Below are 27,037 nucleotides of genomic sequence, written 5' to 3' on the forward strand. Positions count from 1 at the left end.
TCTAAGTATAGGAAATATGAGGATGTGGTGCCACCTATACCTTAAGTGCTTATCGTATATTAACTTGGTGCGATGATACCAGATACTTTCTTATTAAATAAAAACCCTAGCAGTTATAAGTAGAACCAAACTAAAGTAGTGAATAAGATGTGATATAATGATGTGAAACATAAATATTTGAAACCTACTGAACAACCATGTCTAAATTCGAATAGGACATCTCTATAATAATACATGTTTACTGATGTTTATTATGTATATTTGAATGATGTAGTGCCTGCTAAATCTCTCAGGCTAGTTATATATTGACATTAATAATATCTACTTCATTATAACTCTAATTCTTTATAATAGACAAATATATCTATATGGACTAAGTAATGATGTATGTGAAGTCTAATAATATGGCGGGTTGTTTAGTTCCATACAGTGCACCCCAAAGTGGAAATGATAGAAGGTTACAGAAAAATGGATATTTCTAATTCTGAATTAAGTCCCTGGGGTTGTAAGGTTTGTAAAGTGTATATAGTTTCAGATTCGACTCTAAGTAGTTCTGTTTCCAAATTACCCCCTCTCCAATTCCTAGTTACTTTTTTGATACCCCAAAATCTAAAATCTGCCAAATTATTATTGTGTTTATCTTTGAAGTGTTGATATAAAAATGTATCTTTTTTCCCTTTTTCTATTATCCAAAGGTGCTCACGGATCCTTTCTCTAAGGCTTCTCGTTGTCTCACCAATATATTGTTTGTTGCATGTACATTGAATCATGTATATTACTCCCTTGTCTTGGCACCTAATTGTACTATCTATTTTGTAAACTTTTCCTGTTTGTGTCGATTTGTATTCCTTAATTTTGTGACTGTGTTGGCATGACTTACAGTTGATACAGGGGAAGAAGCCATTTAAATTTTCTCCTGACAGACTAGTTTGTTTTTCCTTATTTTGTTCATTTTTAAACTCACTTGGAGCTAGGATAGTTTTAAGGTTCCTGGCCTTTTTGTAGATGATATTAGGGTATGGAGGGACCCTGTTACCAATAATCGGATCATTCTGCACCAAGTGCCAATGTTTATTCATAATTTTTTTCAGAGTCTTATAATCCTCATTATAATTTGTGATTAATGGTGTATTGATGAAATTGCTCTCTGAAACAACTGTCTTAGATTTATCCTTATATTTAAGAAATTCTTTCCTATCAATGGATTCGATATCTTTTTTGGCTTTAGTAATTAAATCTTTTTTATATCCCTTCTCAAGGAATTTTCTTTCCAGAAAATCTGCTTGTTCCAGGTAATCTGCATTATTTGAACAATTTCTACGTAAGCGGATGCATTGACTTTTTGGGACATTTTCCTTCCATCTTTTCAGATGGCAACTATCTGAATGTATCAGGTTGTTAGCATCTACTTTTTTGAAATGTGTCTTCGTATTTAATGAATTCTCCACTATCTCAATCTCTAAATCAAGGAACACAATTTTTTCTTTACTTGTAATGTTAGTAAATTTTAAACCTAAATTGTTACAGTTCATATCCGCCAAAATTTTTTCTAGACATACGACATCTCCACTCCAAATCATTAAGATATCGTCTATATATCTTTTATAGAGCACGAGGTTTGCGCCAAATTCATGGTCTCGGATAAAATTTTGTTCCCAATTACCCATGAATAAGTTTGCATAACTTGGCGCAAACCTCGTGCCCATCGCTGTACCTGTGATCTGTAAATAGAATTTCCCATTAAAGGAAAAATAGTTTTGATTTAGGATAAAATTGATGCCATCTAATATGAATTTGGCCTGCTCTTTTTGTAGTATTTTGTCAGTATTTAGATAGCTCTCCACCGCCCTTATACCTTCATCATGTTTGATGCTTGTATAAAGTGATGATACATCACTTGTTATAAGATAGTAATTGTTTTTCCATTCTAATTTTTCTAATATTTGAAGTATTTCGGTTGTGTCTTTCAAATAGGAAGGGAGAGTTCTAACATATTTTTGCAGGAATTTATCTATATACTCAGAAAGATTACAAGTAAGTGATCCAATGCCAGAGATAATTGGCCTCCCTGGTGGGTTATTGAGATCTTTGTGTATTTTTGGCAAATAATAAAAAATGGGTATTTTCGGAAATTTTGGTGATAAATATTTGAATTCTCTGGCATTTATAATGCCTTTATCCTTTGCTCCATCTAGTAGTGAATTTAATCTATTAGAATATAAAATTGTAGGATCTGATTTAAGTATAGTGTAAGTGGTTTTATCATTAAGTAATCTGCTTGTTTCAGTCAGATAATCATCTTTGTTTAAAATGACAACTCCTCCCCCTTTGTCTGCCTGTTTAATAACTATGTTTTTGTTCTTTTGTAAACTTTGTATAGCTTGTTTTTCTCTAACAGACAGATTGTATTTAATATGTGTGGTGGGTGTTAAGCTTTGTATATCTTTTTGTACTAGTTGCTCAAAAAGTTCCAAATTACTTCCCCGTTCATGTTTTGGATAAAATTTTGATTTTTGTTTTAAGTCTGTGTGTATATATTGAGAGGTTTGACCTAGACTAATATTCTGATGTACGGGGTTTGAAAAGTTTCTTTCAATCGGATTCTTTAAAAAATACTTTTTTAGGGTTAATTTTCTAACAAACTGGCTAATATTGATATGTGTCTGGAATTTATTCAATCTAGTAGATGGTGCAAAGGATAGACCTCTGTTCAGAACATTGATTTCTTCTTTGTTTAGTGTGGTACTACTGAGATTAAAAATTCCCTTTGTCACTACTTCGTTCTCTTGTAGTCCCTTGTTCTCCCTTCTTCCTCTTCCTCTACACCCTCTCTTGACCTTTTTCTTGGACTTATTTGTGTTTTTGGTGCATCTCTTTCTAGCCTCTGTTCTAATCTTGGAGTTTCGGGGGCTTTTGGGCCTTGGTATAAAAAATGATGATTTGGTGATTCAATGTCTCTTTGGGTTTCAATATTTTGGAATCTATTATTGGTGGGTATTTTCCAAGCGGAATTGTCATATGTATGATTGTGATTGTTACTCCTGGAATAGCTCCAAGAGTTATCATTTCTCCAAGAATTATCATTTCTCTCATTCCTCCTATTATATCTATTACGTTCTTCCTGGGGGGCTTGGTATTGGTTAGAATGATTATAGTTATTTCTTCTATAATATTGATTCCTATATGTATCCCCAATGTTATAATGTGTTTGATAGTAGCCATTGTATGTATTGTCCATGTTAGACCTATTTTCTTTATTATGATATGTCCTATTCCAATCTCGTCTGTCAAATCTTGGCTCCATATCATGCCTTCTATCTCTATTATAAAAGGGTTTGTTCCAATCTCTTCTATTATAATTATCATTCATATGATTAGAATATTGTTGTTTATTAATATAATCACCCCTATTTATTCTATTTGCTTGATGTTGAGGTGTAAAGGGACTCTTAGGATTGTGGAACTGGTTTTTATATTTATTATCATGATTCCTCTCAATATTAATATTGGTGGTTGATTGGCTAGAAGTGCCTGGTTGTATATCTATATTAATCGACTCTGTGGGTTGTTCTAAGTAATCATTTTGGTCTCTTTTTAGTTTTCCCCATTTCGTATTCAATATATCTTTCCTAAGTTCTCCTAATTTATCTATAATGTCTCTTTGTCTGTCTTTGTAGTCTTTGTTCTCTTTTTTATCTGCTAATTTAATTTTAATCTCTGAGATCTTATTCTTAATATCTATAAGGGATAATTCTCTTGATTTTTTAATAATCTCCATTAGTGTTATAGATGCTTTTTCTAAGGTGTCTTCCCATTCTTTTTCAAACTGTGATTGTAACTCAAAGTTACATTTTTTCTTCAATCTCAAACCTCTTGGGACTATATTTGAGTCAATATATTTATTCATAAAAATCAGTTCTGTTTTCTGTTTAAGTTCTTTTGTCATATATTTCTCTAAAACAAACATTTCATCTTTGATGTTAATCGTAAAATGTATCTCATCATTTTTGATCATATAATTATCATTTAGATTAGCCAGGAGGTTGTCTCTGAATGTAAACATATCTTCTTCCATATTAGAAAAAAGTTTAAAGTGAAGCTAAATCTAGGGTTTTTGTATGTTTGTGTTACCTATACTTAACAGATGTATAAAATAGCTGTTGGCGCAGCAACTCTAAGCAGAAGGATAGAGAGGGTAACAGTAAGTGGTAAAGAATAAGGGTTGGCGCTAACTGTAATCCTAAAAGCCTAGTTATGAAAACTACTCCTCCTTAGTAGTTTGATTACAGTTAAATAAAGAAAACTGGAATTGAATAACTGGCGCTAAATGAATAGCTAGGATTACACTACCTACGGTAAAAATAGATTCAATACCTATATATTAGATATCAGTGGTAAATAAAAACTCGTATGGCAAAAATCACATGTATGTGAATTACCTATAAATGACAAGTGCACTTGCTACTTGGTGTCAAACCTTAAAAAGCAAATAATGAAACTCTGTGGTCTAAACCGTGCTATAGTGTGTACTAGAATCTAACAATAGCCTTAACTAGTATTAAAATGCAGGAAAAGGATACAGTGTGTAAAGGATACAATGTGTAAGAATATATATCAAAATACAATGTGTAAAAAAATGTATCAAAATACATCAAAATACAAATGCGGTGTATAGCGGTCTGCTAAGTGAAACAAAAATCTGTTGCAGTATATAGGTTCCGGTATATGCAAATAAATCTCTCTGACTATAGTTTAAAAATCATAAATATATTTAATATTAGACATTAAACATTCGTATAAAAAAGTGGCTGACTGATATATAAAACTCACACTAGGGACGTCTCCCTTGAGTGTAATAGGCAAGAAACAAATATTGGCTCCAAATAGAATGAATATATCAACAGATGTCTGATACAACAAAGTTCCTGTATGATGGGAAAGTCACAGTTTTATAACTAGTAAGGTACCTTACTGAACTCGGAGTTACGGGAGCTGACAGCTCGACCATATATTGATTCCTAGTGCTTACTTCGGCGTCTGTGTCTTACGGGGTATTTCGCGGCTAAACAACAAACCGCCCGCTTTCGTGATGATTGGCGGTTTGGGCCACACACCCTTTCTTTGATAGGCCGGATGGATCCTCTTACTGAGTATGTGTGACGGTATCTCTGATGATAGGTGTAACCGTCCGGTCACTGTTACAACGTCCCAAGGTGCCTGTGACCCTTAGATTTGGTGGAAGTGTTCCTTAAAAACTGCACTTCATGCAGTATGAGCAGCAAAATAGGACCACTAATATTGGCGCTGATCAGATCCCTGGTCCTCAAGTGGCAGTTAGCTTTGTTCGTCCACAAGAGGGGGCTGGATCGCAGCTATTAGTGTTGTATAAGTCTCTTAGTGTCCAATAGTAAAAACAAAACACTGGAGTAAATTTCTACGCGTTTCACCCCAGGAGGGCTTTATCAAGATACTCCAGGTATATTACACACACCTTTTAAAGGTGTTTCTTAGATCTCATTGGCCAGTAAATAACCAATCTTATTGGAGCCAATAAACACCACCTCTTTTTTCTTTAAGGTGGAAATTCCTAAATCTGTACACTCACATATGTTGATGTATATAAAAAGGAAAAGAACACTAATACATTTGACTAATTGTCAGCGTTTTTTAAAAACTTGATAAGAATGAAAAGTAAACCTAATCTATTATTAATAAAGAACATATAAGAGAAAATATAGGAGTAAGTTGTCATCAATACCTTATTAGTAATTCGTATATTAACTTAGTGTGATAATGCCAACTTTAATATCAAATATACTGCTGACTCTAATACTTGCTTAATTGAATATGGACCTTATGAGTAATAAGTAGAATCTAAATCTAAATCTAGACACTTACATATGCTGTTTTGTATAAAGAGAGAAATAACACTAATAGATTTCACTAATTGTCAACGTTTTTTAAAACATGGTAAAAATAAAGTGTAGATCTAAGTATAGGAAATATGAGGATGTGGTGCCACCTATACCTTAAGTGCTTATCGTATATTAACTTGGTGCGATGATACCAGATACTTTCTTATTAAATAAAAACCCTAGCAGTTATAAGTAGAACCAAACTAAAGTAGTGAATAAGATGTGATATAATGATGTGAAACATAAATATTTGAAACCTACTGAACAACCATGTCTAAATTCGAATAGGACATCTCTATAATAATACATGTTTACTGATGTTTATTATGTATATTTGAATGATGTAGTGCCTGCTAAATCTCTCAGGCTAGTTATATATTGACATTAATAATATCTACTTCATTATAACTCTAATTCTTTATAATAGACAAATATATCTATATGGACTAAGTAATGATGTATGTGAAGTCTAATAATATGGCGGGTTGTTTAGTTCCATACAGTGCACCCCAAAGTGGAAATGATAGAAGGTTACAGAAAAATGGATATTTCTAATTCTGAATTAAGTCCCTGCGGTTGTAAGGTTTGTAAAGTGTATATAGTTTCAGATTCGACTCTAAGTAGTTCTGTTTCCAAATTACCCCCTCTCCAATTCCTAGTTACTTTTTTGATACCCCAAAATCTAAAATCTGCCAAATTATTATTGTGTTTATCTTTGAAGTGTTGATATAAAAATGTATCTTTTTTCCCTTTTTCTATTATCCAAAGGTGCTCACGGATCCTTTCTCTAAGGCTTCTCGTTGTCTCACCAATATATTGTTTGTTGCATGTACATTGAATCATGTATATTACTCCCTTGTCTTGGCACCTAATTGTACTATCTATTTTGTAAACTTTTCCTGTTTGTGTCGATTTGTATTCCTTAATTTTGTGACTGTGTTGGCATGACTTACAGTTGATACAGGGGAAGAAGCCATTTAAATTTTCTCCTGACAGACTAGTTTGTTTTTCCTTATTTTGTTCATTTTTAAACTCACTTGGAGCTAGGATAGTTTTAAGGTTCCTGGCCTTTTTGTAGATGATATTAGGGTATGGAGGGACCCTGTTACCAATAATCGGATCATTCTGCACCAAGTGCCAATGTTTATTCATAATTTTTTTCAGAGTCTTATAATCCTCATTATAATTTGTGATTAATGGTGTATTGATGAAATTGCTCTCTGAAACAACTGTCTTAGATTTATCCTTATATTTAAGAAATTCTTTCCTATCAATGGATTCGATATCTTTTTTGGCTTTAGTAATTAAATCTTTTTTATATCCCTTCTCAAGGAATTTTCTTTCCAGAAAATCTGCTTGTTCCAGGTAATCTGCATTATTTGAACAATTTCTACGTAAGCGGATGCATTGACTTTTTGGGACATTTTCCTTCCATCTTTTCAGATGGCAACTATCTGAATGTATCAGGTTGTTAGCATCTACTTTTTTGAAATGTGTCTTCGTATTTAATGAATTCTCCACTATCTCAATCTCTAAATCAAGGAACACAATTTTTTCTTTACTTGTAATGTTAGTAAATTTTAAACCTAAATTGTTACAGTTCATATCCGCCAAAAAATTTTCTAGACATACGACATCTCCACTCCAAATCATTAAGATATCGTCTATATATATTTTATAGAGCACGAGGTTTGCGCCAAATTCATGGTCTCGGATAAAATTTTGTTCCCAATTACCCATGAATAAGTTTGCATAACTTGGCGCAAACCTCGTGCCCATCGCTGTACCTGTGATCTGTAAATAGAATTTCCCATTAAAGGAAAAATAGTTTTGATTTAGGATAAAATTGATGCCATCTAATATGAATTTGGCCTGCTCTTTTTGTAGTATTTTGTCAGTATTTAGATAGCTCTCTAAATAATTACTAATAAGGTATTGATGACAACTTACTCCTATATTTTCTCTTATATGTTCTTTATTAATAATAGATTAGGTTTACTTTTCATTCTTATCAAGTTTTTAAAAAACGCTGACAATTAGTCAAATGTATTAGTGTTCTTTTCCTTTTTATATACATCAACATATGTGAGTGTACAGATTTAGGAATTTCCACCTTAAAGAAAAAAGAGGTGGTGTTTATTGGCTCCAATAAGATTGGTTATTTACTGGCCAATGAGATCTAAGAAACACCTTTAAAAGGTGTGTGTAATATACCTGGAGTATCTTGATAAAGCCCTCCTGGGGTGAAACGCGTAGAAATTTACTCCAGTGTTTTGTTTTTACTATTGGACACTAAGAGACTTATACAACACTAATAGCTGCGATCCAGCCCCCTCTTGTGGACGAACAAAGCTAACTGCCACTTGAGGACCAGGGATCTGATCAGCGCCAATATTAGTGGTCCTATTTTGCTGCTCATACTGCATGAAGTGCAGTTTTTAAGGAACACTTCCACCAAATCTAAGGGTCACAGGCACCTTGGGACATTGTAACAGTGACCGGACGGTTACACCTATCATCAGAGATACCGTCACACATACTCAGTAAGAGGATCCATCCGGCCTATCAAAGAAAGGGTGTGTGGCCCAAACCGCCAATCATCACGAAAGCGGGCGGTTTGTTGTTTAGCCGCGAAATTCCCCCGTAAGACACAGACGCCGAAGTAAGCACTAGGAATCAATATATGGTCGAGCTGTCAGCTCCCGTAACTCCGAGTTCAGTAAGGTACCTTACTAGTTATAAAACTGTGACTTTCCCATCATACAGGAACTTTGTTGTATCAGACATCTGTTGATATATTCATTCTATTTGGAGCCAATATTTGTTTCTTGCCTATTACACTCAAGGGAGACGTCCCTAGTGTGAGTTTTATATATCAGTCAGCCACTTTTTTATACGAATGTTTAATGTCTAATATTAAATATATTTATGATTTTTAAACTATAGTCAGAGAGATTTATTTGCATATACCGGAACCTATATACTGCAACAGATTTTTGTTTCACTTAGCAGACCGCTATACACCGCATTTGTATTTTGATGTATTTTGATACATTTTTTTACACATTGTATTTTGATATATATTCTTACACATTGTATCCTTTACACACTGTATCCTTTTCCTGCATTTTAATACTAGTTAAGGCTATTGTTAGATTCTAGTACACACTATAGCACGGTTTAGACCACAGAGTTTCATTATTTGCTTTTTAAGGTTTGACACCAAGTAGCAAGTGCACTTGTCATTTATAGGTAATTCACATACATGTGATTTTTGCCATACGAGTTTTTATTTACCACTGATATCTAATATATAGGTAAGAAATGATAAGCCACTGGTGCAGTAAGTACCTTGCACCTGATGTTGCTCTTGTGTTCAGTAATTCGATCCCATACCCTCCTAGAGGACTCACCAATGTAGGCTTTCCCACATGGGCATTTGATCATGTAGATAACGTAATTGCTATTACAGGTAAAATAGTCCCTATAATAGAATTTATAACCACTGTGTGAGTGTAAAAAATAAGGACTTTTTACTATGGAATTACAACAGCTCCAGACTGACAAGTTTATTCTTTTCAGTCTGGATGTAGCAAGTTTATACACCTCTATCACCCATGAGAGCGGGTTGGGAGCTGTTAAACATGCGCTTTTCACTTCTGGTTTATACTCTAGTCCACAGATTTGGTTTATTCTGCAACTGTTAGAGATTATACTCTTTAATAATTATTTTTTATTTGAAGATCTTTTCTATCTGCAGTTGCAGGGTACAGCCATGGGCTCCAACGTTGCCCCTAACTATTCCAACATTTTTATGAATCTCTTTGAAGAGAAATTTGTGTTTGAAAATGGTGGCGCTACATTGATGATATTTTTGGGGTATGGTTGGGCAACGTTGGAGCCCTTGAACTTTTTGTTGAGGAGTTGAACAATTTGACCAACAGCATTAAGTTCAAACTTACTCACAGTGAAATTTCAATTGACTTTTTGGATGTGACTGTTCTTAAGGATGGATGTGATTTCAAAACTGATATTTTCAGTAAGGAAACTGATAGGAATAATCTGCTGTTGTACAGCAGTGCACATCATCCTTCTCTGATCAGATCATTACCAAAGAACCAATTGCTCAGAGTAAAGCGCATTGTTGCAGAGGAATCTAAAGTGCCCATGAGACTTTCAGAAATGGGTGACAAATTTTTGCAACGGGGGTACCCCAGAGATCTCATTTTAGACACCATTAATCAGGTGTCTCAACTGGATCTTGAGTCATTGTTAAAGCCTGGTCTCTCTGCCAAAAAAGATTCAAAAAGGATGATTTTTGTATCTGAATTCTCTAGACAGAGTGACCAGGTTTGGAAAATTATTAGGAAACATTGGGGTATCCTAAAAAATTGCAATTCGGAGGATGTTGAATTTGACCAGATGCCTATGCCAGCATACAAGCGGAGTAAGAGCTTGAGAGATTCTTTAATTAAAGCTGACATTGGCTCTGGCAGAACATTGGCACAACGGTACATCACCAAAAAGAATTTAGGCTGTTTCCCCTGTTTAGGGTGTAGCAATTGTAATTCCATAGTAAAAAGTCCTTATTTTTTACACCCACACAGTGGTTATAAATTCTATTATAGGGACTATTTTACCTGTAATAGCAATTACGTTATCTACATGATCAAATGCCCATGTGGGAAAGCCTACATTGGTGTCAACCGCGATCTGCTAAAATAAACCTAACACCTAACGCATGCGCAATGTCTATCTCCCTGTAAACCGCGATCCCCCGCCGCAATCCATAATAAAGTATTTAACCCCTAAACCGTCGCCATCTACATAAACTAACCCCCTACTGTGAGCCCCTAAAACCGCCACCATCTAACTGATCTATCCCCTAATGTGAACCCCTTACACTGCCGCCATCTATATTAAAATTATTAACCCCTAATTTAATCTACCTACCCCGCCGCCAATCAGCCAATCAGATTGAACTTGAATCTGATTGGCTGATTCAATCAGCCAATCAGATTTTTCTACCTTAATTCCGATTGGCTGATAGAATCCTATCAGCCAATCGGAATTCGACGGACGCCATCTTGGATGATGTCATTTAAAGGAACCTCATTCGTCGGGAAGTCGTCGTGCCGGATGGATGCTCCGCGGTGGAGGAGCGAAGAAAGAAGATTGAAGATGCGGATTTGCTTGAAGACATCGCCGATGGAAGAAGACTCTCTGCCGCTTGCTTCAAGACATTGCCCGGATGGAAGAAGACTTCACTGCCGATTGCTGGAAGGCATCGCCCGGATCGGATGAGGAGTTCTGCCCGGCGGGGTGAATACAAGGTAGGGAGATCTTCAGGGGGGGTAGTGTTAGGTTTATTTAAGGGGGGTTTGGGTTAGATTAGGAGTATGTGGGTGGTGGGTTGTAATGTTGGGGGGTGGTATTGTGGGTTTTTTTGCAGGCAAAAGAGCAGTTTTCTTTGGGGCATGCCCCCACAAAAGGCCCTTTTAAGGGCTGGTAAGGTAAAAGAGTTTTGAACTTTTTTTAATTTAGAATAGGGTAGGGAATTTTTTTTATTTTGGGGGTTTATTATTTTATTAGGGGGCTTAGAATAGGTGTAATTAGCTTAAAAATCTTGTAATCTTTTTTTTATTTTTTGTAATTTAGTGTTTGTTTGTTTTTTGTAATTTAGTTTATTTTATTTAATTGTATTTTTAGATAGATATTTGTAGTTTATTTAATTTATTGATAGTGTAGGTGTATTTGTAACTTAGGTTAGGATTTATTTTACAGGTAATTGGGTAATTATTTTAACTAGGTAGCTATTAAATAGGTAATAACTATTTAATAGCTATTATACCTAGTTAAAATAATTAACAATTTACCTGTAAAATAAATATAAACCCTAACATAGCTATAATGTAATTATTAATTATATTGTAGCTATCTTAGGGTTTATTTTATAGGTAAGTATTTAGATTTAAATAGGAATATTTTAATTAATAATATTAATATTCAATTTATTTTAATAAGAGTTTAGTTAGGGATGTTAGAGTTAGATAGGGTTATTAAAATGAGATTATTTCAGTGTCAACTGGTGAAACCATCAGTGCTGATTCTGGGGAGAAACAATATATTTTTTTAATATTATTTATTATTTTTACTGTTGTTTTTTTTTTTTTAGTTTTTTTTTTTAATTTGATATAAAATACTTGAATCACTGGTAAATAAACTATACAGTCATATAACACTTACTGACTGTAATTAGAAAGGATAAAATAAAAATGATAATTAAAAATACAACAACAATAGCATTAAATACAATAAGAAATTGTCTCAATAAAAATGAAAATATAAACATGTCTTCAGAACTATCGGTTATTAGGATGTTGTCAAGTAGAGTATCATTCAGTATTGTACCATAGTTTTCATGAGGATTTTCCCAATAGTTACTCCCCCAGAAAAAAAACCCCATTTATGCTCCACTGAATATATGTAAGATTATATTGTCCATCTAAAATAACTGCTTTTAACTCATGTCATATTCTGCAAAAACACACACAATGGACCATCAAATATCTAAGAAAGGTCTTCTCTAATGCCACATGTACAATGGCAATATATTCTTGATATGTTTATTACATGTGGTTTATGTAGAAGTACAGGTATACCCCGCTCATACAGCGGGTTAGGGACTGGAGCCCCGCTGTAAAGTGAAAACCGCCTTAAAGTGAAACAAGGCAGTTTTAGCTTTCTTTCCACTTGCCAATGTGTTTAAAGACTTGACAACATGTTTGAACTAACATATATTAGCAGTGCAATAGTGCTACGTATAGTTTAACACTAGCACAGCACAGTATTCAATTAAAATTCAATAAATACTGTACCTGTAAAATAGTAACAATTACTGTAGTAAAATTTGCCAGACTATAGCACTGAGACACAGATTGCACTGTAATGCTGTAAACAGAGTGAACTGCGCATAACAATATGGTGCCAGTCACTTTTCTTGCAATCTCACGATGAATACAGCACCATTTCAAAATCCTTTGGAGGTTGAACTTCAGCTCCACAAAGCGCTGTATTAGTGAAGCGCTGTAAAGTGAGGTATACCTGTTATGTTTATTGTTTTGATACTATGGGGCCGAATTATCAATGTGCGGGCGGGTGGACGGACATAATCCGCTGTCGGCATTTATCATTTCACTAAAAATGCTTGTAAAATGCTGCCCCTTACACATTTGCAGCCAGTCGGCTGCAAGCAGGGGGTGTCAATCAACCCGATTGTATGTGATTGAGCAGATTGCTGTTCGCTGCCTCAGAGGTAGCGGACTATATATTTATTTGTCCACTCGCATCAATTTATTGTAAAACAGGTCCCATTATTTTGGGGCATTGACATTTGTTTCATTTATTAACTCTGAGAACCGAATATAATTAAATTGTCACATAACAATCCTAATATTACTTTTGCAGTGAATATCCTTGAGAATTATGTTACAGGAAAGAATGAGTATACAAGATGTAGAGTTTAATCAAGGATAAGCCCTCTATTGTGAATAATCTCATAAACATAGTACATTCATACAATTTATATTATTGCAATGATTTTTAGAACATTGGCTTATGAATGTCAGTTGTTCAGAAGTACAGTAGACTCATAGATATGTTACCTTTTCTCAGGACATTCCAGTTGCCACAGAACACGCTGTCTTTGTTCCTTATGACTGTATTACAACTTTGCATTGCATTGTTATAACATCAATATTTTGTTACTTTCAGTTACTTTTAGTGTTATTTCTTAAAGCATAATTTAAAAGACAAAAAGCTACATTGATCACCCCTCCCCCCAAAAAATATTGCACCAAACTGCTTGCTTACCTATCATAGGTGATTCTATGAAGCTCCATGTATTTGTCTGGGGTATATAGGACTGTAACACCCCAGCCGCTCTGCCTGCTTCATTAACCCCTCCAAATACATAGATTTTACCACCACACACGGTGGCAGCTGCAGAGTGCACCGGTTTAGGAAGTGGGGCTACTGTCTCCCACTGGTTGATAATTGTGTCATATCTGGGAAGAAAAGCAAAGAAAAAAAATAAATAAAAGTAAAACCATACTACATTATGTATAGAGATTTTTACGTATAGAGAACACGTGGAGACAGTATCTGACAGTGGTGCTCTACCATTTGCGCACAAGCGATATCAGAATTTCATGGGGATGTTAATTTGCGCTTGTATTACAAGTTGAAAATAAACGCATTCGCTTAACTGCAATCGAATTTAATGAGCGTCGGGTAAGCATGACTGAAGACGTCGCTTAAAGGGTTAGGGCTAGAAAAAAAAAGTTGCACGAAACATAGCATAAATACATTACAATATACTGTTACACTCATATAAATACTATCTGATAAAAGATATTCATATAAATATGAATAAAAAAGTTATAAGGGTTAAAACATATATGGTATGTGGCCATGTATTTGACGGCAAACGGCTATAACATATATAATGTGTCTAAATAATAATTCTATAATTGTATTTAATAATGTGCTTTACTTTGTATTTACTGTAAATATTTAACATTCCAGTATTCTACACATACAGGAAAATGCTATTTCAAATGTATATTTTTATATATATCTATTCCGAGTTCCGAAAGGAAGACATTCCTTTTGAAGCTAGGCGGCTTTCAAAGAGGAAAGAGCTGTGAACGGTTTGTGGCAAAAAAGGATACAGACATTTAAACAGAGCATAAGGTGACTTTATAACTTTATCTCCATATATGACCAGACCAGTTTGTTTTACTTTTCATGGTACCGTTTTGTTTTCCAATATCCCAGATGTTAGTGATTTAAATATTCACCTTGCTCATTTGAAAATGTGTTTGCAGCCATAAATTATTTGAATTAACTTCTTTTATCTGATAAAAAACTTTTATACCTATTTAAATTCTGTTTCTATCCCTCTGCTTGTTAGCACACCAAAGTATAATTCTTTTCTGGTGTACGAGTATTCTTTTGAGTTTTAAGGGTTTCTCATTTTTTTACTGTGGTTACCAGACATATCCATTCTTTGTTCTTGGAATAACTCTCTTTTCTACAAAATGTAGATCTTGCTCACTCAAGCAACAAGAAATATTGATCCACAGCTAATCAGCTCTCCCCTTATTCGCATAATACTTCAATGATTATGTATAATAAACTCCTCTGCCCCCTTTCCTGCAATCTTGAACATTAAGTGATTTCCAATTTAGCGGATTGAAAGAGTCCATTGCAGGCCTCACAAGCCTTATGCTGCTGCGTAGCTGACATCAGCAGAGATTATCAGATAACAAACTACAAAACAATGGAACTTTTGCTAACAAACTGAGGCTCCTCGAAATAAGGTAATTGATGGCACTTGGCTACTGAAAGCAAACAAGAGGTTAATAGATTCAATTTTATTTTCCACTTTCAACTAATATCTTCATTTATTGCAAGACAATAAAAAAAAATGATATAATTACGTGTTGTTTACTGTCCTTTTTAAGTCATTTTTACAAATCCCTCTACAATACTACATCAACTGCATATCCCACTGTGATTCCAAAATCTGCCCTGCACATCACTCATCTGGCCAAGTTAGGGAAGGAGTTGGCTGGGTAAGACAGAGATGGAAATCTTTATAAAAAGTATATAGCATAACAAAGTAGTTCTATAAGGTGAGAATGTGCTGTAATGTGTTATTTAGTGTTGCTGTTTATTACATTTTTCAGATAAATCACACAATTTTAAACAACTTTCTAATTGACTTCTATTGTCTAATTTGCTTAATTCTCTTGGTATCCTTTGACGAAAAAAAAAGTAATGCAATACTGTGAGATAGCTGAAAGTCAACAACAAGAGGCATATTTATGCAGCCACCAATCAGCAGCTTCTGAGTGTTCCTATTTATACTTTTCAACAAAGGATACAAAGATAACAAAACAAATTAGATATGAGAAAGAAATTTAAAACTGGACGATCTATCTGAATCATAAAAGAAAAAATATGGGCTTCATGCCCGTTTAAGGCGGAAGTTACACTCAGGTCAAAATTAAACTTCTTTGATTCAGATAGAGCATGCTATTTTAAACAACTTTCCAATTTACTTCCATTAATAAAATGTGCACAGTCTTTTTATATTTACACTTTTTGAGTCCCCAGCTACTACTGAGCATGTGCAAGAATTCACAGAATATACGTATATGAATTTGTGATTGGCTGATGGCTGTCACATGGTACATGAGGAGTAGAAATAGACATAACAGAAATTTGTCAGAAAAAATCTCCTAGTTCAGTAAGAGGGCGATTTATCAAGCTGAGGCAGACAGGGGCGCATATACACGCCCCTGTCCGCCGCAGCTCGCCTCTGGTAGGCTGAATTCCCCTGGAGGAATTCAGTATTGCACGCCCCTGCCAATGCACAGCCAATCACGCGCAAGAAGGAGCTGTCAATCTCCCTGGTCAGACAAGACTAGGGAGATTGATTTTCGCCACCTTAGAGGTGGCGAAGAGGTTAGAAAAGTCTGATGACCGCTGCTTGTTGAATACGGCGTACAGGTTCTCTTGTGAGAACCTGCAGCCGTAGTGGGTCGAAAGGCTTGCAAAGCCTTTGATAAATTGGCCCCTAAGTGCTATTGCATTATCTTTTTATGAAGCATTTGTTCATTATGCAAATCTACTGTATTTACTGGTCTTTAAGCCAGGAAATTATGATTTTCTGTTTTAATAAGTAACAATTTTTTATGTAGAAAATTCTGTGCTAAAGCTAAGTTTTCGAATCAGAGTGTTGCATTTCCTTATAATACACAGAGGAAAAAGTCTTAGTAACTTCTGTTACAGTTCATTTAATCGTTCATGTCTGTCCGCACTTTAGTAAATGGGCCCCAATGTATCTAATTTCTTACACTCCTCCTCTGTCTGTATGTTTTTTGGGTTGCAGTTGTCTACTAGAATTTGAAGTGTCATTGTCACTGAGAAAATCATTGTTCCCTTTCTTCTTTATTAACACATTCCTGCCAGATACAGAGATCAGTATGGGATGTGGAGTGTGCCCCTTATTTTGCATAAATGTGTACTTATTTCATGCAATATATTCTCAGAAATACAGAAACCAGCAGTTAACCCATTCTGTCATTCAATGGTAAATCAGTAGGAAACCCTTCTCAGCCATACCTGATGGTTATTGTAAAATATATATACATATATATATATTGTATCTCATTTATGCCCAGCTAATGTCTCAATGGGTTTTGCTCTTCAGTTAACCCCATTTAATTTCATTTAACAAATGAGGTCTATTAAAGGTCTTGGATATGAGAATTATTGATAGCAACAATTAGTTAATTAATTACTTAAATTGATCTTCTTTTGTTTTAGGTATTTACCATTCTTAAATACCTTTTATGTGCGGATGGCTAAAACTGTATCACAAAACCTGCAGGAAACCTTTTTTGTTTATCATTTATGGCAGTTTCTTTTGATTTGGAAAATCAAAACATGCCCATTAAACATGCACTTATGGAAAATGACAAGAAAAAAAATACATGTTTGGTCCATTAAATTCCATCCTATAAATGATTAGAATGCAATGCTAGGTCTACCCCGTGGAGATCTCTTGTGTCTGCTAAATAGGAAATTGAAGTAAAAAGCAAAGAATGCACAGGAGTTCTTACTGAAGAATGCAGCAAACCCAAACCATAAAAGCATATTGTTTGGCTTCATTTATTTCTTTCTTTTTTTAATAAATAATGTAAGGATATAAGTTGTGGTGTAAAACAAGAATAGGCAATAGCAATTCTACTTTACATGAAATCTCTTTAATTTACTTAATAAGTGTAAATTAATGGAATAGTATGTTTTTTGTATAAAGAACGGCACAATTGATTGAATATTTGTTAAACCCTTTTAGTGCTGAACCATCTCACAGCCCTGTGCTGCTCCCATTTAAAAACTATTGTAAGTCATTTTTCAGTGAGGAACCTGCACACATTATGTATTCTTTCCGGTGGAAAAAAGCAGCAGATATACTATTATTGTATGTATATATGACAATGCAGAAGGCTATAGAAAAATAAATAGCAGGCCCCTACTCTAACCTCTTAGCTAGGTTATCTATGTTATCACTGTGTTCACCTGCCTAGAATACTCAGAAGAGTATACAGATTTGAGAGAGGAGTTTGTCTTCTTTCAAATAAGGGGACCTTTAGAGAGTTTCTGAGCATCTCAGATTTTTTTTATCTGTGCACACCGGGCAAAAACACTCACACACTCATACATACACACTCACACATACACACACTCACACATACACACTCATACACAAATACTAATATACACACACTCATATACACACACTTATACATACACTCACACTCATACACACTCATACACACACACATACACAAATACATACACACATACACACTCATACACAAATACTAATATACACACACTCATATACACACACTTATACATACACTCACACTCATACACACTCATACACACACACATACACAAATACATACACACATACACACTCATATACACACATATACAAATACTAATACATACACACATACACACACTCACACACACTCACATATACACACACAAACACTCATACACACACATACATACAGACACACTCCATACACACACACACATACTCATACATACATACACACACACACACACTCATACATACACACTGATACACACACTCATATACACACAAACACAGTCACACACATACACACACACAAACACACTGATACACACACATACATACAGACACACTCCATACACATACATACACTCATACACATTCATACATACACACATACATACACTCATACACATTCATACATACACACACACACTCTCATACACACACATACACACACATTCATACATACATACACACACACATAGATATAGACACACGCTCCATACACACACATACACACATGTAAGCACACACATACACAAACACACACATACACACAAACAGAATCATACACACACATACATACAGACACACTCCATACACTCCATACACATACATACAGACACGCTCCATACACACACATACACACATGTAAGCACACACATACACACACACTCATATACACACAAACACGCACAAACACACACAAACACACTCATACACACACATACATACAGACACACTCCATACACACACATACACACATGTAAGCACACACATACACACACACTCATATACACACAAACACCCACATACACACACAAACACACTCATACACACACATAAATAAACTTATACACATTCATACATACACACACACACTCTCATACACCCCCATACAGACACACGCTCCATACACACACATACACACATGTAAGCACATACATACACACACACACACACACTCATATACACACAAACACACACATACACACACAAACACACTCATACACACATATACATACATACACTCATACACATTCATACATGCACACACACACACTCTCATACACACACACACACTCCATACACACACATACACACATGTAAGCACACACATACACACACACACACACATTGGAATTGAGAACAATTTAAACCGTTAGCTCACAGAAGAATTTACTTTTAAAGGAGGCGGCAGAGTTTTTTTTTTTTTTATTGGAGTTTTATATCTATATTAGAAAGTAAGTTATAGCGGATATTTATTTCAACCGATGAATAAAATTCCACCTAAAACATCACTAACATTCCAGATATCAAGCAGGTTGGCAAACATACTGCCAGATCTGGTGCACCCAGACCAAACTGGCTTCATTAAGAATCGATCCTCAGTAATTAACATTAGGAAAACATTAGCTATCATAGCTCACTACTGCAACTCATATTATACAGAACACCAAAAACCCACTGTAGATGCATGTTTACTCGCCATTGACGCCGAAAAAGCGTTCGATAGAATAGAATGGGACCACCTCTATACCTCTCTGGAACAGTTTGGCATACATGGGCACTTCCTTCAAGCACTCCAACAACTATACACTTCACCCTCAGCTTCCATACTCATTAATGGTCAAATATCTCCCTCATTCCGCTTAGAAAGGGGAACCAGACAGGGTTGCCCCCTGTCCCCACTACTCTTCAACCTGGCAATTGAACCCTTGGCATGCTACATCCGCCAACACAGTGAGGGTCTAAAAATTCACAGACAGACAGTACACTTATCTTTATATGCTGATGACCTCCTATTATATGTCCCCAATCCACATATTAACCTACCTGAAATATTACGCATCTTAGAACTATTCGGTAATGTTTCCGGTTATAAAATCAACATAGACAAGTCCGAATTAACATGGCTACGTAATACAAATAAAACACAACTGCAGGGCATTGATTTTAAAGTAACTAAGGGCACCTTCACATACCTGGGAATACATCTCAATATCGATGTGAACAAATTGTACCACCTAAATATAGGCAAAACAATAACTCACATTCAAAATCAGTTGACAGGCTGGAGAAATCTACCTCTATCACTGACGGGTAGAACCCAACTCCTGAAAATGATTATACTACCAAAATTACTTTATCCCCTACAGATGCTACCTCTTTTACTGACCAAACGAGATCTCGGCAACTTGTCGGCTCTGTTTGGCAAATTTATCTGGCAACACAGGAAACCGAGAATTAATAGACTCCATCTGGCAATGCCAGTTGGGGCGGGCGGACTTGGTCTCCCTAATCTTCAATGGTACAACTGGGCATCTCTATCTAAGATAGTGGTGGGGTGGCTGACACAATCAGATTACTTCTCTCCTCCTGTGGAAAGAGAACTCCTGACACCCATACACCCGGCCTTCCTGCTACACACATCGATGGCGACACTCCCCCCACACATAAAACAAAACATACTTTTCAGAGATCCGCTGAGAGCCTGGGCCAAACTATGCAAAACATGGGGAATAAAGTTCATATTTAGCAAATACTTACCGCTCCAAGGGAACCCTAACTTCATTCCAGGGTATACCACAACTGTCTTTCAACACTGGGAACAAAAGGGTTTGACCACGGTAGCGCAACTGATTAACCCCCTGACACAGCAGATACACCCCTTCAACGACCTACGAACGCAGTACGCCCTCCCTATCACACACAGATTCGCTTATTTCCAGAGTAGACATTATGTGCAAAGCCTACTGACAGAAGGTTTAGCTTCCCTGGACATAACTAAGATTGCTTCCCTTTGCAACATGGCAGCTCACGGACAACACTCCATATCCCCCATTTACAAACTGATAGTTGCACATCATGAACCACAAACACTGCATGACATCACTACTAAATGGCAAGACCAGAGGATCCCTGAAGTAATGGAAGAACATATCACACAGAGCATAACTAGGGTAAGAGTAGCCACCCTTTCAGAGAGCCTACGAGAAACGCAAACTAAATTCCTGCATCATGCATATATAACACCTCACATCAGATCCAAATGGGTTCAAGATGCTGTAGATGAATGCCCTAAGTGCTCAGCTCATACCCCAGACTTGGTACACCTAGTGTGGGACTGCCCGAAACTACGGAGATTTTGGGGCAAGACCAAATTTTGGCTGTCAAAAGTACTTACAACAGATATAACTTTAACGGTAGCTAGTGTATTCCTCTTTCAAGACACCTCTCCATCTTCCAACCACCAGAGGTTCTTTAACCTCGTAGTGCTCATGGCTAGGAGATTGATCCTGCAATACTGGGTTAAAAATAGGGAACCCCCCTTCAAAAAACTAATTCATGCCCTATACCAACAATTCTTGGTAGAACTTGCAGACACACAGAGTGACCAAGATGCTAGAATTAAATCATTTATGAACAAGTGGGACGCATACCTTATGTACCTACCGAAGGGCCTTAGGAAAAAAGTATTACGTCCCTTTGAACACTCTGTGTTTATGCTGACTGAAAACTTGCGTGGACGCTGGTACACCTCAGAATCCGACTCTGACTCTTAAACTGACCACGACTGACTGACTTGAGAGACTCTTGGTCCAGTGAGGAGACCCATGAATGGGGGCCACAGCCATCCGCCGTAGCCGAAGCCTGAATATCAATTCCATTACACTTACATAGTGAAGGTACCTAGATTGCTTTATGTCTCATATTTTGTACCCGGTGTTAATTATTGGCAATACTGCCTCTGATTTTAGGAATGTTCAAGGTTTTTCAATATAGCAGACTAAGTAACAGACCTGCACACGCACAGTCATGATTGACGCAGGATGAGACTTACATGGGTGATGAAGAGTTCACCAATGTGCGGTTAGTGCCTAGGAGCGAGTTTCTAATATACCTCGAAATGTATAATCTTACAATGTCAGTGATCTCTTTGATGCTGATTGCCATTATCTCTTATCTAACTAATTATTTACCTTATTCTTATTGTTATCTTATTCTCCTTATTTTATTTTATATTATTTTTAGTTATTTTCTTTTTCTTTTTGTTGTTGAGGTTATGTTTTGTTATAACTGTTCTAAGTATGAAAAGGGGCCTGACCACCTCACATGGCTCAAGAAAAGACTTTATGAACTTTGATCGGACCCAGCCGCATTGAAAAGTCTATACTGTGTTATACACTGTTATGTCAAAGAATGAATATAATTGTGTAATGCTATGTGATGCTGATTGGGTTTACCCTGAGAAAAATTTGAAAAATAAAGTTGTTAAAAAAAAAAAAAAAAAAACATTCCAGATATGATTTTAAAAAGGGGAGAGTTTACCATCACTTTATTGATACAACTATTTAGCTAAATTATAAAATATAAATGAACTATTATGGTTTGTTGCATTACTTCAGAAGGCTAAACCATTGAGCATTTCAATATTTGTTAATGGCTTTAGCAGTTCTTCTAATACAATGGTAAATTTACAAAGGCAAGAATCTGATTTGAATGGAACACTAACTAAATAATGCTACCTTTGCCTATTGTAAAAGGCAATTTACTGCATACATTACCATCACCTCGGAAAGACAGACAGGAATATAATACACCCACTCAAAAGCTTTTATTTCTGTCTGGACAGGTTAATATGTAAAGCAGTTTCGTTTTTACTAAATCACATTTTAGCTTTTAGAAGAGAATTATTCTAAATTCTGTCTTATCACCATGTATCTACTGAAAGAAAGTGCCATTCTTGTGTAAAAATATAAATCTGTATTTTATTAGAGAATTTCAGTTTTAAAAAAACATTTATTTTTGTCATTATTAATTTAAAGTCACACACTCAGTGAACTTATATGTCGTGATTGGTGGATACATGTGTATTCCACCGCTGAATGTAACACCAAGTGTGTCATACTCAGGGACAGCGATGCACCGTACCAGGGTGTGCGCTATGTGTATAGCCCCTTGCAGGGTTTAAAGGGATAGGAAAGTCAAAATTAAACTTGCATGATTAAGATAGGACATGTCATTTTAAGGAACTTTTAAATTCACTTCTATTTTCAAATGTGCTTTGTTCTCGTGGTATCCCTTGTTGAAAAAGAATATGCACATATCCTACACTAGTGGGAGCTGGCTGTTGATTGGTGCCTGCATGCATTTGTCTCTTGTGATTGGCTAACTAGATGTGTTCAGCTAGCTGCCAGTAGTGCAATGATGTTTCTTCAGCAAAGGATAACAAGATAATGAAGCAAATTTGATAATAGAAGTAAATAGGAAAGTTGTTTAAAATTGTATGTTCTATCCAAATCATGAAAGACAATTTTGGGGTTTTCTGACCTTTAACAAATAGTGAACGATGGGAATTTATTTAAGCAACAAAAATAGGTCACACTGGTTATACAGATTAGTGCTCTGAGTTGGCAGAATTAAAATTGGAGTGTGTTTTTTATTTAAAGGGACAGTAAACCTTAGTATAAAGAATGTCCCATAAAATATGCTTACCTGAGTACTTGGGGGCCGATTCTTTATAGTTCCCTGGGCTGGTGAGATTCTATAAGAATGCTCGCCAGTACTTCTATTTCTCTGGTGGAATTCTATATAGCCACTTTTTACCCTGAAAACAGGGTGTCTCGCTATGGCGCGTATACTGCATTTTCGTATGGGCAGGAGATGCATAAATTATAGAAATGCACAAATAAATTCGTAATTTAAAAATCATAGAAGATTAATAATTGAATCATGCATATAAAAATACACAGGATAAATTGTATTGTTAAGGTGCATCAAAAATCGTAACAATATTCTTCACCAAAAAAACAAATTCTCAAAAATTTCAAATTTGTATGTAAATTACACATGAGTAAACTGTACTGAATATGCACAGTATAAATCACAATTTAAGTACACTGGATGTGCAAAAAACCCCCATAGAAATTCTCTTTACTTATAAGTACAAAATACAAATAATTGTTGCTTTTGTGAAAAATGGGCTGAACATGGGTGTTCCGTTGGAGTATATGAAATTGTCTCTCAAATCCCAGCGTAATTCTGTAAAGATTTTCGCACTACAGATCTCACAGTTTTTTCTCGCCAGCTAAAAGGTGGAAAGATTTTCTCAAAACACTCAAAATACTTATAACCCTAATACAGGAGCAGAAGTGTTTGTAAGATGCTATATGCAGAAAACAATGTAATGTGATTTATATTTGCTGCCACCCTGCTCTATGCTAACTTCGCTCTATGGAGAGGTGTCCTTTTTCAGCGATCTCCTTTACTTTATATAGGAACCATCTTACCACTCATAGGGACTGACCCTTTTTTCACAATAAATCCACCCTTGCATCCCCTGTGAGGGTAAAGCGTGAGAAACCATGTCTGATCTGGAGAGATTTAGAGAATCTACCCCCAAAGTTTTTATTGATACCCCACTGTAGAATTTTTTTTTAATCCAAAGTAGCACCCGAAACATCCTACATGGCTGCCCACTGCCGACAGCTATTTTTTTTCTTATTGCAATCATAATCACACCAAGTGCACTATTATCCAGCTATGTGAGTACACTCAGTCTCTGAACTCAATAGCAGAGGCACAGCACTTCAGAGTAATAGGGGGAAAAAATTGCAGCTGTTCAGCTATTCAGTAAGTTTGGAGCTCTATTTTGTATTTTTAAAAAAACAACATTATTAAAGAAATAAATTCTGCAGTGAAATATCAGTAAAAACTCAGTACTGGGGTAGGTATATGCTGTGCAAAATTATTTATACTAAGGTTTACCCCCTTGTTAAAAAAAAATCAAAACAGTACACTCAATATAAAAAGCAAATTTATCTTAAAGCATATTTAAGTGTGTTGTATTCCTCATTGTGGATGCAGCATGATATATCTTGGAATAGGTACCATGGGTGCAGGAGAAAGGTTTGAAGTTTTGGGGTACTAGGGTAAAGAATGGGGCACATAGCACCCTATAAAACCTACATTAACTGACATATGTCTACAATTTCCTCAACTGACCAAAAGCAATCAGCGAATAGAAGAAATTACATAACATCTTAGGAAAAACATGTTTAAAAGGCAATCGGCTAGATTACGAGTTGTGCGTTAAGGTAAAAAAGCAGCGTTACTACCGCTGCTATTACGAGTCTTGCAGGTTTAGGGGGCCCCGCACACTTTTTTGGCCTTACCGCAAACCGACACGTAAACTTCGTAAAGCCTTTTTTCTATTGGACTTCCATAGCGCTGGTATTACGAGTCTGTCCTGGGAGGCCAAAAAGTGAGCGGTACACCCTCTACCTGCAAGATCTGTAATGCATTTTAAAGTCAGTAGTTATGAGTTTTACACTACAACGCTGTAGCATAAAACTCATAACTAAAGTGCAAAAAAGTACACTAACACCCATAAACTACCTGTTAACCCCTAAACCAAGGCCCTCCCGCATTGCAAACACTAAAATTAAATTATTAACCCCTATTCTGCCGCTCCAGACATCGCAGATACTAGAATAAACAAATGAACCCCTAAACCGCCGCACTTCTGCCTCGCAAACACTAATTAAATATTATTAACCCCTAATCTGCTGCCCCTAACATCGCCGCCACCTACATTATACTTATTAACCCCTAATCTGCTGCCCCCAACGTCGCCGCCACTATATTAAATTTATTAACCCCTAAACCTAAGTCTAACCCTAACACCCCCTAATTGAAATATAATTTAAATAAATCTAAATAAAATTACTATCATTAACTACATTATTCCTATTTAAAACTAAATACTTACCTATAAAACAAACCCTAAGCTAGCTACAATATAACTAATAGTTACATTGTAGCTAGCTAAGGCTTTATTTTTATTTTACAGGCAAGTTTGTATTTATTTTAACTAGGTAGAATAGTTACTAAATAGTTATTAACTATTTAATAACTACCTAGCTAAAATAACGACAAATTTACTTGTAAAATAAAACCTAACCTAAGTTACAATAACACCACTACAATTAATTAAATTTCTTAAATTAAATACTATTAAATAAATTAAATTAGCTAAATCACAAAAAACAAACACTAAATTACAGAAAGTAAAAAACAAATTACAGATCTTTAAACTAATTACACCTAATCTAATAGCCCTATCAAAATAAAAAAAAAACCCAAAATAAAAAAACCCTAGCCTAAACTAAACTACCAATAGCCCTTAAAAGGGCCTTTTGCGGGACATTACCCCAAAAAAATCAGCTCTTTTTCATGTAAAAAAAATACAAACACCCCCCCAACAGTAAAACCCACCACCCACACAACCAACCCCCCAAATAAAATACTAACTAAAAAAACCTAAGCTCCCCATTGCCCTGAAAAGGGCATTTGGATGGGCATTGCCCTTAAAACGGCATTTAGCTCTATTGCAGCCCAAAGTCCCTAATCTAAAAAATAAACCCACCCAATACACCCTTAAAAAAATCCTAACACTAACCCCCGAAGATTCACTTACCGGGAGAAGTCTTCATCCAAGTGGCAAGATGTCCTCAATGAAGCCGGCAGAAGTGGTCCTCCAGATGGGCAGAAGTGGTCCTCCAGACAGGCAGAAGTCTTCATCCAGACGGGTTCATCTTCAAGACATCAGACGCGGAGCATCCTCTTCAAACGACGGCTTCTTTGTAATGAA

The 27,037-nt window shown here is 35.7% G+C and overlaps 1 protein-coding gene across 1 annotated transcript in view; it reads right to left on the minus strand.

Annotated features, from left to right (window-relative positions):
- KLHL29 (kelch like family member 29) overlaps positions 1–27,037 on the minus strand; it is a 1,611,012-nt gene that overhangs the window by 112,084 nt on the left and 1,471,891 nt on the right. The window contains exon 13 of the mRNA XM_053709637.1: positions 13,788–13,981. Within this exon, the coding sequence (XP_053565612.1) occupies positions 13,788–13,981 (194 nt within the window). The remainder of the gene's footprint in view (positions 1–13,787; positions 13,982–27,037) is intronic.

This window comes from Bombina bombina, chromosome 4 (genome assembly GCF_027579735.1).
Source record: "Bombina bombina isolate aBomBom1 chromosome 4, aBomBom1.pri, whole genome shotgun sequence".
NCBI classification, from domain to species: domain Eukaryota; kingdom Metazoa; phylum Chordata; class Amphibia; order Anura; family Bombinatoridae; genus Bombina; species Bombina bombina.